This window comes from Leishmania panamensis (assembly GCF_000755165.1).
Source record: "Leishmania panamensis strain MHOM/PA/94/PSC-1 chromosome 34 sequence".
Classification (NCBI taxonomy): domain Eukaryota; phylum Euglenozoa; class Kinetoplastea; order Trypanosomatida; family Trypanosomatidae; genus Leishmania; species Leishmania panamensis.
Genome location: NC_025881.1, coordinates 512,247 through 524,756, shown reverse-complemented (window position 1 = coordinate 524,756; position 12,510 = coordinate 512,247). Strand labels below are relative to the sequence as shown.

Below are 12,510 nucleotides of genomic sequence, written 5' to 3'. Positions count from 1 at the left end.
TGGGGGATGGAAGTGAGGAAAGTAGGAAGGACTATCGAAAGGCGTTGAGGTCACTGAGTGCCACAAGCACACAGGTAGATAGCGGTGGAGAGAAAGTGAGGAAAAAGGCTGAAAGAAAACAACGGGAAACACCGTTGCTATCGAATTTCGTTTCCACACGTGGAGAGAAAGAGGTCCACGAAAGACACACGCACTCACCCTAGCAGGCCACAAGGAAAAAGGCAAGTACGGAGCGCAGGCACACACACACACACATACAGAATAGAAAGGAGGTACGTATAGTGGAAACAAGGAACACCCTTAACTGGGCACATTGGTGCTCACTCAGATAAGCTGCCTCTCTTGCATCCATTGCTTCAGCACCACGTACTCCTGCAAGCGGCAGTTACCGTAGTAAATGTAGTCGAGCCCACTACTCCCCTTGGCGAAGGGGTCGTCGTTTGCGTTGTTCGTGCCTACGTTGGGGTTGGCGCACATCACAAAGGACCAGAGTGACCAGCTCAGGTGTGAGCACATGGTGCCAATTAACACTTCCGTGAGCTCGTCACGGGTGATCGGAGTGGCGGCATCGCGAGCAGCACTCGCCGGTGCCGCAGCCGCAAAGTACGCCTGGAGTCCTTTCAAGCAGATGTGCCCGAGGTGCATCTCTGTCGACGGCGGTGCCTCGCCCCCGTGTTCTTGGCGATGCTGCTCGTTTTTCTGCCATGTGGTGTAGATGAGCTCTGGGCAACGCGGGTACGTCATTGGAAGCCCCTTCCACTGCTCTTTGTACTCCTCCGGGGGAAAGGTGTAATGGTACTTGATGAACCCAGGCTCGCCTTCGGCGGTGCCGCGGGTGTAGTCGTAGTCCAGCTCGCAGATCGTGTTTCCAAGATCGAAGCATCGGTAGTTCACGTCTGTGTACTCGAAGTCAATGAAGATGATGCCCTTCATGTCGACCAGGTTCCGGTGGCGACCCTTCTTGGAGAGAAATTTGCGACTGAAGGCCGTGGACTGGTCAGAGGTCACCGGTGTCACCTCGTCATCCTCATCCTCGTCGTTGACAGCTTGTCGGCGCATCTCCTTTGGCACCTTGCGCCACGCCAGGAGGATGTTGCCCGGGTTCAAGTCGTTGTGCGAGAAGACGAGCGGCACCGCCCGCTTCATGAGCAGCTCGCGCAGCAACATTACCTCGGCGCTAATGAAGGACACGAAGGAGGTGCGGTAGGACTCTAGAATGAGGTTGCTGATGAGTCGCAGGAAGCGGAAGCACGTGCGCTCGAAGGAGGACGGGCACACGTCCTCCATCAGCTTCTGGCTTGTGTTGTCAAGGTAGTAGTTGCTCTTGTTCGCCAGCACCACCTTCTTCAGGCGCGCTGACAAGGCGTCGCAGTACTCCGCAGGGGTGGCGTATTGGGAGTCCGCGAGCGCCGGGTGCAGCAAGTGACGGATCTTCTCGTTGTTGACGTTCTGCGGAAGAAAGGAGGCGTACGGCAGGCTGTGCATCTCGCGTACTAGCAGCCACACCTCCGCTAGCAGGGTTGGGCTGCGAAGCAACATATCCGTCGAGCACGTCGCAACATCGTCCATGAACTCCTCGACACGACCCCACTTGAAGGAGTGCAGGACGGCCGGACTCAGCCTCGCCCGGCTCATCTCGCGCATTGCCATCACGTCGCGGAATCGATCAATCGCTTCACTGTCATTGCTACCATACACGCGTAACAGTACTGTCTTGCCGGGGAAGTCTGGGTGCGCTAGGCGGTACACATGATTGCTGTTGCCACCGGACAGCTTCTCAACGTCCAGCTCGTCCAAGAGCAACTGCGAAGCCTCCCTCGGGTTTTCCGCCACGTTGAGGCTGAGCGGACGCTCAGCAGTGGTGGCAGCCGTCAGGGGGGTGCCTCGCACCGCGTAGAACCTCTGCGGGTCGAAGAGATGCAGCAACGGCATCCAATCCTCGACATGTGACATGTTCTTTTCATGCCTTGCGTTCACCTCCACCGACCCGTGGCAATGCTGCCGGGACTCCTCGATCTTCTGTACCGCCTTCTTGTGGAGCGAGTGGCACAGCTTGTAGATCAAGTTCCGCGTCTCGGCGTCCCCAGTAGCGTCGCCAATCTCCAACAAGCCTTCCGCCACGCTGTTGTAGGTGGAGTCCCAGGAGTCATCGGACGCCAGGGACAGAGGGGTGCTCTGAGTGTTATCGTTCTTAAGAGACTTGACGTACTCGTACAGGGCAGAGCGCGGCGGCTCGCGCGCTGCGCGCGTGATCAGGTCACGCATGTTAACAGTGCGGAACACATTCTCCGGATCGTCCACACTCATCATTAGGCCTTTTATTTGCGCACGTTAGCGCAGCTCTCGCATACGTTGGGTACTGGGTGAGGAGGGGGGAGAAGGCAGGGACACAGCCACTTCAGGTGGAGGTAGAAGAGGAAGAAAATGGATCGCCGAGTGAGACAGCGAGGAGAGTGAAGCTAATGATCGAAAAGGGTGTCCCGTGCTGGCACACACGTTCACGAGTCGAACAGATAGCAGTGCAGATCCGTTGGTTTTATTTTTTTCCTCCTTAAGAAGGTAAAAAGGACTCAGAACTGTGAGAGCAAAGGCAGAAAGAGAAGACAATTGTGATGCAGGGGTGTTTACGGGGTACGGGTGTCCCTGCTCCAAGCAGATGAAGAAATGGATAGGCGCGTTTGCAAGGGTGACAGAGCGGGTATACGTGCGTGACAGTGTCGTGGTGTGCTTCGTTCTTTTGCGCCTTCGGTCCAAACTCGGTCGCAGGCGGTGTGGCCACGTTAGGCAAAAAGGAAGGGAGGGTGCCAAACGGCGTAGAGTACGACAGAGCAAAATGAAAAGAATGATGAGGGTTAAGTGAAGGGCACAAAAAGAGACAAAGAAGCTCAACGGCAGCTGCAGCGACTTTGCTAAACACTCGTGCAGCGGTGTCTGTGCGCTACGTGTGTGTATGGGTGTGTGTGGGTGGGTGCTTTAACCTTAAGAATCCCTACTTACAGAATGCACAACGATTCCACCTATTTCGATGCACCGCTAGCGCTGTTGCTGCTCGTTTCTTCTTCCCTGTTCTGGCTATGTTCCTGGCGATGATAGAGTTTACGCCAGAATGTGATAATACGCGTTGGTTATACGTAAGCAAAGGAACACAAAGAAGAGAGAGAGAGAAGGCAAGGGGAAAGGGGGAGACTGTTTCTGTGCGGGACTCAACATGTGTTTCGACAGCACGTGCATATGTATATATATATATATATATATGCGTGTGTGCGTGTGTGGTGGGGAGAGGGGGATCAAGGAGAGAATGCGCGTAAGCAGAAGCAAGAGAATAGAAGAGGGGTGTGCGTGTGTCTCATCATCTTTTTTTTTCTTCATCAGTAGAGAAGACAGAGTAAGAGGAAAAAAAAGGCATCCCCAGTGGCAATGTGCGATACGCAGGCGCGAGAGGACCGCAAACCGCATTGACACTCCCCGCCTCTCTCTCTCTCTTCGCCATCTCAACCACCACCACCACCCTCAGTCTCACCGTATCCTCCACACACCGAGAAAAGGACAAGACAAAGGCGCTAAAATTTGAGTCGCCCCCACACAGTTCAGCGCGTACGTGCGTGTGTTTTCGGATGACTCGAAAGGAGGGAGGAGGGGGGCTACGTGCGATCACTGTCTGGGTCGGACCGATGCCTGTGAGGTGGAAGTAACTCTCTACTCTGGCGTTTCTGGATGCTTGTTTTTTTTTTGAGCGAGCGGGTGTTGGTCGCGCTGCTGATAGCTTCGGCGAGAAAGAAAAGAAGGGAGATACGAGCCGGTCGGGAGGTTCGGAGGAAGGGGGAGAAGAGGATGTAGCCACTTCTGCTTGTTCTGCTGTTCAACATTAGCACCTGTGCGCCACGCTTCCTTGCCTTTGGTCACTTGGACCGTCCCCCTCGCCTCCTATATTTGCTTGCGTGGGTAGAGTATTATTCCCTGCCTTGGTGTTTTTTTGCGATTACTTTCATCCCTCTTTATAGATATGCGTGGGCTACACAAAATGTGGCACTACTGTCACCCCTGAAGAGGGCTTCAGTCGTGTAAGCTAAAATACGCTTCCTTACTGTGTAAAGAATCGCGAGGTCAGTGCACCGTGATTTAGCGCTCGCTCGCTCTCTCCTCAGCATCCTGAACGCCCGCTCACTTAACCCACTCACTCTTACCTGAACCCTACACACACAATCCTGCCTCCCTTGCCTGAGTGCACAGCCCCGTGACGTCCATCCTTACTGGTCGCACTCATCCACGCCCAGCCAAAGGGACAGATTTGCACGCCTTCATCAATTCAAATCAAGAAGAGGCGCGAGTGCGAAGGGCGTGCACTCACGAAAGAAAGGCAATAAAAGATAGACTCCGCCTCAACTCAGGAAACATCAAGCAAGAGAAGATATACACAAGCGCATGGGTATGCGCGCGCTCTTCAGAGATTTATTCGCCCAGCACGTCCATATCCTCTCCCACACAGTGAGCACAAACTCCACTCCACCCCCCCCCCTCCCGCCTGTCAGTGACCCACCGCGCGGTGCGAAGCAGCGCTAGACACGCACAGTGCAGCAACCCGCCGGCTCAGTCACCGGGGCACGGCCTCAGCCCCACCCCCCGCCCAAACACCGCCAGGCGGTGCGGGCCGGGTGAGACACGCCCGAGTCACGCCGGCACCCCGTCCATCGCATGGATGGCGCAGGCGTGTGCACTGTTGCAGGTCGCCCCGACCCGGCGCCGCCCTGGCTTCGCTACGTCGTGGGTGCTTCGCCCTGCCACCGCCAGAGGCAGCTCGGCGTTGGCTGGGGTAGGGAGGCTCTGTTCGGCTTCGCCGCGCAGAGCGAGGGGAGGTGCTGCGCTCTGGGGTGCTGCGCGCTGAGGTGTCTCCCGTTGACAGGGCCACATGGGGGGGGGGGGGGAAGGGAAAAGGGAAAATATGGGCGAAGGGGTTGGCATATCAAATCGCATGGCGAAAAGGAACGGGAGGGGTATAGGAAGGGTGGTCGCAAAAACACGGGAGAGGGAGGCGCAAGACGAGCTGAGGCGTCGTGATGCTCGCGTCAGAGAACAGAAAAGAGAGAGAAAAACGAATGTATTGGGTTTTCGGTGACTCTACGTAAAGGGTGGATGTGCGCGTTTTTGTTTTTCTTTCAAGGAAAATGTGGTGACAGGGGGGGGGTGCCGGACGAAGCACAAAAAGAGAACAACAAAAAAGACTACGAAAATGCCGACCCGGTGAGAGAAAGGGAAGTGCAGCACGAGGAGGAGGGCGGGGCGGGGGGAGCGTACAACTTAGAAAAAGAAAGGCGGGGGAAGCGGGTTCAGATAGCAGTCACACTTGACAGGGTAGTGTGTGCAAGTGCAAGCGTGTCAATCTCCATATAGAGAGGATTTGGGGACAGGAAGTGATGCTAGGACACAAAGTAAGCGAGCACCTCTGCGCGTAATCGCCCTGTGGTGCACGCCCTCACCCTCGTCACCTCCACCCCTTCCACTCATCTTCACTCAGTTCTGCTTCCTTACCCCTTGCTTCCCTGCTCGGTCTTTCATCCGAGATGCACACACATACACAACCTCAGCCCCACCCCAGCAGGAGCTGCGGAGAGAGAAAAAAGAGGAGTAAGCGATATGAAACAGGAAAAGACAACGTTGGCAATACAACATGTGCAAGCGATGAGACAGAGAGAGGGAGAGGATAGGCGTGAGAGAGAAAGGCAGGAGTGAGAGCGCGTGGGGGGAAATGGTGAGAAAGAGATAAAGGGGTCAGCAGAGCTACAAAAAAAAAAGAAAGACGTGCCGCCGAGAAGAGTGACGATACCAGTGCTACTCCGCTCAGGTGTACGCCAGTGTGCTGCCCCTCCCTCCTCCTGCGCCGCCTACTCCCGGCTTACCATCAGCATCGGTCTCGTTTCACCGTGTCATCATCTCACACGCCGCACTCCATCCTCGCGAACCTCCTTCACTGAATGCTCCATCTGTCTATCGTCAGCGAGCGCCGCCGCGGTCCCCCTCCCCCTAGACGCTCCCACAGGCCTGCGCACACCAGTGTGCAAGGGAAGGCTCCGGAGAGAATAGGCGAATGAAAAACGAACGCCTACATTTGCAGTAAGCGGTAAGAAAGCGCGCCCAGACTCACAAGGCTACACGCAAGCAGAAGAGGAGGAAACAACGCTTTGATTGCATTTCACTGAGGAGCATGCGCAGAGCAGCACACACGCACGCAATGCAGTGCAGTGCCTTACGAGGAGAGACGACGCATCACTTGGCATGTCTCCCGCTCTTCACACACAACGCACGCACACGTGCGAACACTTAAGTGCGTTGCGTGGCAAATCTCTCAATGTCTGCGCGCGCTCCCCTTCACTCCTTTCGAAGACATGATTTACGCTATGGTCTGCTACTCATGAGGGTCTGCTTTGTCCAGCAACGAGGAGCGCAGTTCTCGATTCATGATGCCACCGATGCCGAAGGCTGGCATAATGCGACACATGCGCAGCACCGTCGAAGAGAGGTACGTGCTCCGCAAGCTGTCGGAGAGGTCCTTCAGCGAAAAGTGCGGATGCGTCTGTCGGTACCGAATAGCAGTAATGTGCATGAGCGTCGTCACGAACTGCAGAAGCGCCGGGGTCAACATCTGCGCTGTGTCGACGCATGAGATTGGCAGGTTCACCTTGCCCTCGTTCTCGGGAAGAATTGCATTGGGGGCCTGCGGAAGACGCTTCTGGTAGTACGCATAGCCCGAGATCCACGACGCGACAATGGGCACGAACGTGAAAGCGGCCACGCACGTCAGAGTGTCACGCCCGCAGAAAAGGGCGCGGGTCAAAAACGGCACTGACTTCTTCGCGCTGGACAAATCACTCGGATTTACCGGCGGCAGAGCGCGCAGGATGATGCTGTCCTTCCAGATGGTGAAGATGGTGTTCATCACACCACTCGCAATACCTGCGGCCAGATTGGCATCCTTCTCCATCCCGTGCGACTCGCAGTAGCTCTTTGCCAGATTAGAGCCAATGTACGTAAAGCCGTACGTGGTTGCACAAACGCGATACACCAGGCTGCATTTATTTTCTGCGCATGGGAAAAAAAACTTGTGAGGGCGGAATAGCACCGTTGTAACACCCTTAGCGAGCTCCTGCATGCTACTCGGGGCAACACCAGCCACTCGCGCCATAATGCTGTAGTCGATGATAGAGATCGGAATGGAGGCTGTGAGGGCGACGGCGATCGCCGTAGAGCAGTCGGCTGCGATGGTCGCACCAGAGAAGTTCCTTACCTTATGGAGAGGGGCCGGCTGCACCGCCTTTCGCAGCTCTGCCTCCGTCATCACGAGCCCCGGCGACGCTATCGATGTTGTGTTCGACACTGCCATCCTTTTGTATGTTTTGCCGGGGAAAGGGACGGAAAAAGTGAGATGGCGATGATATGCGCGGTGTTACAACAACCTCGATCCACCTGTGTACGGTGTAGTGTGCGGTGCACGCGAGAGACGCGGCGTGTGATGGGGCACGGGGAACGAGAAAGAAACAAGGAGAGTAGGTGTAGAATGGGGAGAGGCAAAGCAATCAAGGATCCTCACGCCTATGTACGGGTACGGGTATGTGTGTGTGGGGGGTATATGTGCGCGCGCGTGAAGGTTTCCATGCCCTTCGGATTTGGTACGCAACACTCTTGTTTTCTTCTTCTGCGGTATGGAGCGGCACGCACCAGACAAGGGATAGCGCGAAAGGGAAAAAAAAGAGGGGGGAGGTAACACACGCTCGAATAGCGCCAGCGCGTTTGGCGAGAGCGCAAAGGTACAAAAAGGAATATGAAACGCGGCGGCTGGCAAGAGGCGCCCGTTAATCACCGAAGACACAACACAGCACAGCACGCATACGCACACACACACACAGACGTGTTCAAGGCGAGAAGAGATGACGCAGAAGAAGCGCAAGAGGGCCAAGGGGAAGGCGAAGTGAAATGAGGTGGGATGGACCAATGGGGGTGTAGAGTGGGGACCGAAAAGAGGCGATAGAAGTCGTGGTGCAACCTAAACAGACCCTGAATGCGAAAGGGGTGAGCAGGGAGAGAACAAGCAAGCGCACAACTGGGAGAATGCACTCGCCTTGACCACCATGCAGTGCACCGCGCGTTGTGGCCCATGGCGCGTACCAGCGGAGGGGAAGGGGAGAGAAAACCGCCGTCCACCCAAACGTGCGCCCAAGAAGAGGTAGTACAGGGGGATTTGATCATTGGTGTTTCCATCTCACATGCGTGCTTGGGCAGGCACACATACGCGCACACACACACACACCTACAGACACTTGCATCAAGTCGATCAGCGTATGTGCACGCATATACGTGGCAAGCGTCAAGTTCAGCATCTACGACTCGAGTACGAAGTGCCTGTGCACGGAAGCCTCCGTCTCTCGCATGCGTTGCTCGGCAATCTCATCTGCCATGAGCTTGCTTTGCACCATCGCGCGCATGTGCCCAACGCGTATCTCCACCTCCGTCGCCTCAATCGTGTGCTGCTCCTCTTGCTCCTGTAGCCGCGCCAAAAGAGTCTGAATTTTGCTATGCGCATCTCGAAGCTCTCGCTCAAGCGCAGCCTGTTGAGCCCCGTAGCACCCTTCCATTGCTTCATGGTAGGTCTGAAGCAAGGCTGCCGTAGTGGCATTCTCGAGAGGCCCTAGCGCTGCTGATCCCCCTTGGTAGTGCAACGGCGAGCGACACAACAAACCCAACAGGCGCTGTCTGGTAGCCGCAAGATCATCTAACCGCGGGGAGTCATCGCGCGTCAGAACGTTCGACACAACATCCGCCTTATCCATCGGCGTCAGCCACTCTTCGTTGAGCCGAGCTGGCGCGCGTCCGGCTTTTACCGCGGCGGCCCAGATGGCTGTGAACGCCGCCAGTGTTTCGGCCACAAAATCCTCGCTCTGTGTACCCCTGGTGCGACGCCGTTGCTGCACCATTTCTTGGGTTTCTAGCGCACGCTGCAGCACCGCAATATGACCTAGGAGTCCTTCCAGGAGCTCTGTTGCCCTCGCTGGTGGCGCTGGCAAGGATGCAGACGACGTCATTGACGACGCTAATCCAGTTGAGGCTATGGTCGCACAGATACTTGCCAACTCCTCATTCCCTGTGCGCAGCTGCGCGCGCGTGTCCGCCAGCTCTGCGGCTAACTGGGCCATCTCCTGTGTTGATGCCTCGAGAGCCCGTGCAGCATCAGCACCGTCGTGCGTCGCGCGACCAAGAGCCTGCGCCAACTCGTTGCTGTGCAGGCGAGCTGCAGCAAGGTCTGCTTCTAGCGATTCTATGCGCCGCATGTCCTCTTTACGTTGCGTCATGACATCCTCAGCTGCGTGGCGCTGCTGTCGGGCCAGCTCCGACTCCGCCTCTGCGAGAGCGTCGCGCAACTTCTGTACCTTCTCCTCAGATGCCACTCGCAGCCGCGCCTCCTCAGCCTGCACACACATGACAGAGTCTAAGCGCCGCTGTACCGCTGCCAGCTGATCTTCTGCAGCGGCCTGGGCCTGGCGCAACCGACGCTGGTGATTCGCCTCCTCGTCCTCCAGCATAGCCTCGCTGTTGCGAAGAGCCCGCTTCAGCTTCGCAACTTCGTCCTCAAAAGCGTCCTCGGTCTGCTTCAGGTGCTTCGCGGTGGCCTTGGCTCTCGCCTCTGCCACCTCCTTCACTTCTGCAATGGAGGCAAGCTCACCCCTCAGCGCCGCGGCCTGCTGTGCAGCACGCACACGCTCCTCAGCAAACGCAGTCGCAATTCCCTTGTCCCTGGTGGCAAACCGGGTGGTCTCCTCCATGGCGCTCTGCAGTGCCTTGGTGATGACATGAAGAGCCGGAAGAAGTAACTCTTGCGACCTGCCTTCGGCAGGTATCTCAGGCTCTGGCATCTCCCTTCCTATCACAGCTAAGTGAAGCCGCTGGCACGCCCCCAACACCTCCTCACGCACAACATCACTAGCCACCTCCAGAGACTCTTGCAGCCTAGAAACAGAGTTGGACAAGGTGTTCAGTTTCTCCTCGGCTCGATCTAGCTCATCAGCATCTTCGTCATGCTGTTGCTTGAGCTGCGTCAGTGACTCCTCCATGTCGTTTCGGACGTTCTGCAGGTTAGAGAGCTGATTCTGCGCCATCTCCAAAGCACACGACACCTCGGCTGCCTTCTTCTCCGTTGCCTCTCTCACTTTGTGCGACTCCATCAGCTCTGCATTGGCGTCGCGCAGCTTCTCCTCTAACTCCAACAGCGCCCGTCGCATCTCACTTGTGTTTTGAGCTTCATTGTGGATGAGAAAACGCTGCTGCTTCGCCATGTTGGCCTGCGTGTGCCGCATCGACTCGCACACGTTGCTGAGGGACTTGACGGCACTAACAAGAGTGCTACAGCGCATCAACAGCGGGTGCTCGCTTGCGGAACGGTTGCTGGCGCTGTACAACGTCTTCGCAGAACTCAGCTCTGATATCATGTTGTCGTCCTCAAAGACAGTATCCGTGATCTGCATCGCTGTTTGCACGTCGTTACAGCGTCCCACCAGATGCATGACCATGGTGTCGCAGTCCATATCAGAGACTTTCAGCGAGGAGTCTAGAGTTCTGAGGGCAATGCTACAGCCACGTCGTAGCGCATCCAGCTCTTTCAAACGGCACCCAATCTTCTTCTCGATATCCTCGGCCGAAGTTGGTAAGCCAGGAGGCGGCAGAGGCAGCACCCGCAGCGTCGATGCCAGTGACGACAAGGAGTTGTCGCGGCTGTACGTCACCTGATGGGTGAGAGAAAAGCTCTCTGAGCCCACCACTTCCGGCGCCACAGGTTTCTGTTTGCGCGGCAGGCGCCGATTCACCGACGACCTCGGTGATGGACGCGAGGAGTTGGCTTCGTTGTGCATAAACTGCATACCTTCCTCCACCACCTGCAATACGGTGGGCATGGAGCACCCAGAGCTGCTGCCAAGTTTTCCCTTGATGCGATCCATCAGTTGCGCAAGCGACTCACGTTGACCAGTCGGAGCGTCACGCCTCTCCAGTGGGTCCAGAAGGCTCCTAACAGACTCGATGCTGACAGCGGTATTCCGCGCCAGCTCCACCAGAAGCCGGGCTGCCTCGTCGTCTGACGCGTGTACCACGTCATTCTCGCCGCCCAGTGCTTCGTACGCCGCAGCAACGGCAACCCGCATTATCCTGACTGCGTTCTCGGCCTCGTTCATATGGTGACACACTTTCTCCAGCATGTCACCGGTAGCCCAGGAGGCCAGTGGTACTGGGATACTGCAACTGCGCCCAAGTGGCATGGCGGTGCTGTCATTGCTAGCAGGCAAATGCAATGGTGTGCGTAGCAAGGTAAACTCCTCCGTGACGCTGGAATCTAAATCCGCTGGCTGCGGCTTCGCCTTAGGCTTCATGCATCGGCGCAATGTCAGCGACGGTGGACGGGACACCGGTTCCTCGGAGGTAAACGAGCCTTGATCGGCAACAGCACTCAAGAAGTTCTTCAGAACGCTATCTGTCTCAAGTCGCTTTGCCCGCTCCTTCCTCAAGGCGTCTACCTTCGCACGTACGCCAGCAACCACATCCTCGTAGATGACTACCTTGCCCGCCATGAGCCCGTCACTACCGTCCCCCTGTGAAGCAGGAAAGCTCATCTCCTCCAGCTCCGGCATGCATTTCTCTTCAGCATTATGCTCTTCCAACACCTGCTTTACTCGCCGCAGCACAGAGGCGACATCCGATACCTCGCTTGTGAGTTGTCGCAGACTGGCAAACAGAGGCCCGCACACCGTCGATCCACACGAAGAAGGCGGGGACATCTCACCGTTATCCTCAGCATTCACCTCCTCTAGTCCACCACGCAGTTTCTCTACCGCAGCTGTGATCGCCTCACGAGACTCGTTCTGGTCACGTTCCACGTCCACCAGCTGCTCCTCGAAGAGCTTAATGCGCTCCGAGGCATCCCCAACCTCCACCCGCGACACTTCCACCGCCGCAGAAAGCCCACAGATGAGTTCGGCACCAACTTCCCAACGGCTGAGGCCACCAACAGCCCACCAACCATCTCTCAGGTCCGCCGTCACGACTCCTGCCTCCTCCACAGCTTCCCACAACTTCACCAAAACGCGAACAGCAGCCTGCAATTCACTGGCACTTCTCGACGCCAATTCATCAGCACTCTTACAGTGCTTCACCAGACTGTCAATACCTCCAAGCACATTCGAACATGTAGAAGTCATCTCGCCGCTACACTCGCCAGCGTACGCGTCCGGCGGCACGCCAAGGCTCTCGGCGATGCTGCACAGCCCTGCCGCCTCCTCAGCACGGGCGCGCACAACAGCGCCAGCACGCTCCGCCAGCTGCGCGGCCGTCGGCACCCGCTCGCCGCTACACTCGCCAGCGTACGCGTCCGGCGGCACGCCAAGGCTCTCGGCGATGCTGCACAGCCCTGCCGCCTCCTCAGCACGGGCGCGCACAACAGCGCCAGCACGCTCCGCCAGCTGCGCGGCCGTCGGCACT

At 57.0% G+C, this 12,510-nt stretch overlaps 3 protein-coding genes across 3 annotated transcripts in view, besides 1 other annotated feature; all 3 read right to left on the bottom strand.

Moving 5' to 3' along the window:
- Positions 1–324: 324 nt before the first annotated feature.
- On the bottom strand, positions 325–2,310 carry LPMP_341330 (choline/ethanolamine kinase, putative; the record flags this gene model as incomplete). The annotated part of the gene is made up of 1 exon (XM_010704258.1): positions 325–2,310. The coding sequence occupies one exon, from the start codon at positions 2,308–2,310 to the stop codon at positions 325–327; it is 1,986 nt and encodes a 661-aa protein (XP_010702560.1).
- Positions 2,311–4,458: 2,148 nt separating this feature from the next.
- Positions 4,459–4,902: a repeat region.
- A 1,498-nt stretch (positions 4,903–6,400) lies between these two features.
- On the bottom strand, positions 6,401–7,375 carry LPMP_341320 (hypothetical protein; the record flags this gene model as incomplete). Its single annotated transcript, XM_010704257.1, has 1 exon — positions 6,401–7,375. One exon carries the CDS (start codon positions 7,373–7,375, stop codon positions 6,401–6,403), a length of 975 nt encoding a protein of 324 aa, XP_010702559.1.
- Positions 7,376–8,369: 994 nt separating this feature from the next.
- Positions 8,370–12,510, bottom strand: part of LPMP_341310 (hypothetical protein) — a gene marked incomplete at both ends in the record, with an annotated part of 10,221 nt that continues 6,080 nt past the window's right edge. Inside the window, one exon of the mRNA XM_010704256.1 lies at positions 8,370–12,510. Coding sequence (XP_010702558.1) covers positions 8,370–12,510 — 4,141 coding nt within the window.